The sequence below is a fragment of the Sprattus sprattus genome (genome assembly GCF_963457725.1).
Source record: "Sprattus sprattus genome assembly, chromosome: 14".
NCBI lineage: Eukaryota > Metazoa > Chordata > Actinopteri > Clupeiformes > Clupeidae > Sprattus > Sprattus sprattus.
The window spans coordinates 5,013,883-5,018,882 of NC_137912.1; the positions used below are offsets into that span (position 1 = coordinate 5,013,883).

The window sequence follows — 5,000 nt, forward strand, 5'->3', positions numbered from 1 at the left end:
TAAGAAAGGAAAGAAGAGTGGAAGAAGGAAAGAAGAGTGAACAAGAGTGGCTCTGGATGAAGAGATAAAGAGAGAGTGAAAATATTGAAAAAAGGAGATAAAAATGGAGTGAAGAAGAGAGATTGAGTGTGAGAGAAAGTTGACTGAGAGAGAAAGATGGAGAGATGGAGAGAAAAAAAAGTAGAGAATGGATGGTGTCTTAATGTTCCTAGTTACAGTTAAATTGAGAGGGACAGAGAAGAGGTTCCTTTGATTTGGTGCAGCTGTCAGTGAAGCACAGGTGCAAGCCAGTTTAAAGACCCTATTATGATGTCATAATGGCCCAATGTAAGTCAATGGGAGAAATTTATATTTGTTTTTCTTTAATATCTTAAAAAGTATAAAGTTTAGAAAAGTGAAAAATACATAGCATAAGTGTCGTTTACAAGACCTACGCGTCAAAGTTTGAATGAAGTTTCTACGTTAAGCGGTTCTGGCTGAATTAATCGCAGAAAAAGGTAACAAGAACTAGAAAATGCATTTCCTGAAGGAAATACCAGTGCATGAAATGCAAAAGTTAAGAAAGGAAGAAGAAAAGAAAGAAGAGTGAAAGAAGGAAAGAAGAAAGGAAAGAAGAGTGAAAGAAGGAAAGAAGAGTGGAAGATGGAAAGAAGAGTGGAAGAAGGAAAGAAGAAAAGAAAGAAGAGTGAAGAAAGGGAAGAAGAGTGAAAAAAGGAAAGAAGAGTGAAAGAAGGAAAGAATAGTTGAAGAAGGAAAGAAGAAAAGAAAGAAGCGTGAAAGAAGGAAAGAAGAAAGGAAAGAAGAGTGAAAGAAGGAAAGAAGAAAGGAGAGTGAAGAAAGGAAAGAAAAGTGAAATAAGGAAAGAAGAGTGGAAGAAGAAAGGAAAGAAGAGTGGAAGAAGGAAAGAAGAGTGAACAAGAGTGGCTCTGGATAAAGAGAAAAAGAGAGTGAAAATATTGAAAAAAGGAGATAAAAATGGAGTGAAGAAGAGAGATTGAGTGTGAGAGAAAGTAGACTGAGAGGGATAGAGAGAAAGATGGAGAGATGGAGAGAAAAAAAAATAGAGAATGGATGGTGTCTTAATGTTCCTAGTTACAGTTAAATTGAGAGGGACAGAGAGAGAAGAGGTTCCTTGATTTGGCACAGGTGTCAGTAAAGCACAGGTGCAAGCCAGTTTAAAGACCCTATTATGATGTCATAATGGCCCAATGTAAGTCAATGGGAGAAATTTATATTTGTTTTTCTTTAATATCTTAAAAAGTATAAAGTTTAGAAAAGTGAAAAATACATAGCATAAGTGTCGTTTACAAGACCTACGCGTCAACGTTTGAATGAAGTTTCTACGTTAAGTGGTTCGGGCTGAATTAATCGCAGAAAAAGGTAACAAGAATAAGAAGAAGAAGAAGAAGAAGAAGAAGAAGAAGCCTAGGAATAACAATACAGGGCATTTCATGCACTGTAATAATGGGTGCCTAATAGCAAGTGTAGCTTAGAAGATATTTTAGTGTTTGTTTTGCCACAATACCACACTCCTCTTTCTAGAAGCCGTAACACAATAATTGCATTTCTATAGATAAATCCATTCTTTTTCTTGCAGATGGGTGGGGCCTTACCCGTGATGAGGGCGTGGTCTCTCACAGCCTCCGCGGCGAGGACGGACTTCCCGGAGCCCGCCATGCCGTAGACGGTGACCCAGCCGGACCCGGCCTGCAGCTGGTACAGTTTGGCCCGTACCTGGTTGAGCAGCGCCGGCCGACTCACAAACACCACGGGCCTCTGGGGCACACCGCCCGCACTCAGAACCGTCTGGACTGCAGACACACACAAACCCACACACACACACACACACAGACCGACAGACAGAGACACACAGGCACATAGACACACACACACAGCGTTACACCAGTAATTCTCTACATGACATATCTAAATATTAACAATTCTCATGAAATCATTGATGCACCTTCATGTAAAAATCACTCTCAAATTGCTAAACTAATTAGAAAACTACTTAATTAGTTAATCTAAATCAATTTGACTTCACACAGTAGAGAAAGCTTCCAAACAAACAGCCGTATAATCTCCTTAACTCTGATGCAAATCACACTTAAATCCAGAAACATCCATTGAAAAACAACCCCCTCTAAAGTGATACTGTGTATACTCTATACTGTGTAAATATAGTATAATGTGCAATAAAGTAGGTCCACTTAAGCTATGCTCTTTAGCTGAGTTTCTCTGTATCTGACAGTAAGGTACTAGATCTGACTACAATATCTGATACTATACTAAAGGTCATGAAGAGTTGTTCTGGCACATTAAATTCAACTATAGGGCACACTTTTATTGTAAACTATAAACTCATTATAAATTATAAATGAATCCAAAAAGCTGTTCACAAGTTCCACTGCATCCAGTATTTCATCAACAAAGGGCCATGACGAGCAGATTCATCTTCATGTCGTAAGCACAGCGAGGTGGTCATGAGTTCTCTGACAGTAAACCCTGTTGTCGTGACAATGACTGGAAAGGGGCCTTAAAAGGGTTTTAGTGTTGTGATTTCTCTTTACCTTCGCTGCCAAAACCTAGAGGAAACCCTCGAGTTATGGGTGCATGCAGTGGTGTAGTGGTCCCTGGAGAAGTGGGTGTACTCTTAATTTTGCAATTTTTCTTAAGCAGCTCATACAGCACAGGATAAACGTCCTGTTTTGAGAAGTGGGTATACGCAATGCTGACTGAAAAATAAGTGAGTATACTCCGTAAACCTGCGTATACCCTGGACTACACCACTGGCGTGCATGCTTACCCAGAGGCGTGCCACCGTCTGAGAAGCTCTTCGCGGCCTCGGGAGAGACCAGCGGCAGGTCTGGGTGGAGCAGGCTGGCCAGGTCTCCATAGCTCTCCCTGACCAGGGCGTTGTAGAAGGAGATGTACGCGCGGTTGTCCTTCCAAAGCAGGACTTCCAACAGGGCGGCGGCCTGCTCTTTCCTGGTGGACTACACACGAGAGAGACACAGACAGAGAGAGAGAGAAAGGAAGACATGTTACTCTTTTCTGGTGGACTACACAAGAGAGAGAGAGAGAGAGAGAGAGAGAGAGAGAGAGAGAGAGAGAGAGAGAGAGAGAGAGAGAGAGAGAGAGAGAGAGAGAGAGCGAGAGAGAGAAAGAGGAAGAGATGTTACTCTTTCCCTGTGGACTACACGCGAGAGAGACACAGAGAGAGGAGGAGATGTTACACTTTCCTACTGAAATACACGCGAGAGGGACACGGAGAAAGGACGAGATGTTAATACATGTTGATTGTCATGAATGGTTAAAGAACAGAAAATGAACACGCACACAAACACACCCACCTTGCTCACCACAGTTCCTTCCCATACACAGTCAGCAGCATTCAATCATGTTACTCGTCAGGTAGGGAGACAGACACACACACACACACACACACACACACACACAAGGACACCCACCTTGCTTAGCACTCTCTCTTCCTCATCTCCGGTCAGCACCCCATCAGTGATCATGTGATCCATCAGGTAAGCTGCTTTGATGTCCGCCTCTAAGCTTGACCGAGAGCGCAGCAAAGTGCTCCGAGCGCGTTCCTCCATCGGTCCAGGAACGAAGGCGCACGGTTGAACATGCAGTCACTTGAAAAAGTGATTCAGAGTTACTGTTAATGAAGTCAGCGATAGTGAAACCACAAACCAACATTGCTCAATGGTCATACCTGGTCAGGTAACTTATTACTGTACACGTAAGTGCATGTGACAAGGAAAAACTGGATAGTTAAACAAAAACTATCGCCTCAATAACAAGTACACAAGGAGGTAGAGTATTATTGTCTTTGAATAAGCTATTACTGCTACAATCAGAATGTAGAATCAGAATTCACTACATGTAACATTAGTTGGGAGACATTAATTAACTGAGTCACCTTTCGCCACTTATCTTTAGCTGACGTTGACGTTACCTGTGAGTTAATAGCTATGCATTTACAGGAAGTGGAATAAAGACAACTAGAACGTCGTCGTCGTGTTATCGTTGCCGTTATCGTTACCTGTTACAGCTACAATTCCCTTATTGATCACATTTGCTTAGCTGTAAGTAAGATAACCTAGGTGCTTATTTTGTCTGAACTCCTCATTGATTCGGCATGACACTCGTCATTCCAAGACTGATAACAATGAGATAAGAGTTAGCGAAGACGTGCAAACGCAAACAAAAACTTACCAACGTGAAATTCCTGCTTCTTAACCTGCAGACACGGATGTAGTTATACAATCCTTTCAGTTACTCGAAGTTCTCAATCAAAGATTAAATCCCCCACCGATATTTTTGAACTGAAAGGTTCCTTGCCCTCCAACAAAAACAACTTCCCCGGTGTCATCGATCCAATGAGAAACGCGCCCTCTGAACATGTGACAGGGTGTGATACTCACCGAGCTGTCACCAGGCAGAAGAACTGAGCCACCTAGCGGTGAAAGGAAGTAGGACATACTGTGATGTACATACCTCGTAGTGCAAACAAGTAAACATGTTTTACAAATGACAGGTTGCGAGTGATGTCATCTTGAACTGCACACAGGTCGCGTGGAATTCTTGCTGGTAAGTGACGTCTTACAAGTTACAGATGTGCAAAAAGAAAGTGTGTGAACTGATTCACATTCAATCTTGACATTCACCAATACTTATCATATTTTTTATTCTTATGATTTAATATAAAAATATTTTTGAATACAATAAAAATCATCATGGATAAATCACAGTCCAAAAAATCCACCAAAAGAAACAATTTTGTGAATCCATCTTAGTGTATTTATTTAGTAACATTATTCGAGTTTGGAGTGGAAACACACAGTTGTACATGACTAACTGACAGTGCAGGCTGTAACTTGTCTCCATACAGTAACATCTCATCCTTGGGGATGCCCCCTCGAGGGGTGGGCTGGGCCACGCGGTGCTGCTGCTGTGCCAGCTCCAGAGGGGGCAGCCGGGCGGGC

At 42.0% G+C, this 5,000-nt stretch overlaps 2 protein-coding genes across 2 annotated transcripts in view; both read right to left on the reverse strand.

Annotated features, from left to right (window-relative positions):
• The window catches only part of apaf1 (apoptotic peptidase activating factor 1), a gene marked incomplete at its 3' end in the record, with an annotated part of 68,469 nt that extends 64,111 nt beyond the window's left edge, over positions 1-4,358 (reverse strand). The window contains exons 1-4 of the mRNA XM_080850993.1: positions 4,231-4,358; positions 3,471-3,647; positions 2,807-2,996; positions 1,614-1,811 (exon numbers count right to left, since the gene is read on the reverse strand). Coding sequence (XP_080707119.1) covers positions 1,614-1,811; positions 2,807-2,996; positions 3,471-3,608 — 526 coding nt within the window. The 5' untranslated portion in view covers positions 3,609-3,647; positions 4,231-4,358. The remainder of the gene's footprint in view (positions 1-1,613; positions 1,812-2,806; positions 2,997-3,470; positions 3,648-4,230) is intronic.
• Positions 4,359-4,829: 471 nt separating this feature from the next.
• ccdc87 (coiled-coil domain containing 87) overlaps positions 4,830-5,000 on the reverse strand; it is a gene marked incomplete at both ends in the record, with an annotated part of 13,617 nt that continues 13,446 nt past the window's right edge. The window contains 2 exon segments of the mRNA XM_080851355.1: positions 4,830-4,853; positions 4,856-5,000. The exon segment at positions 4,856-5,000 is cut by the window's right edge and continues 113 nt beyond it. Of these exon segments, the coding sequence (XP_080707481.1) occupies positions 4,830-4,853; positions 4,856-5,000 (169 nt within the window).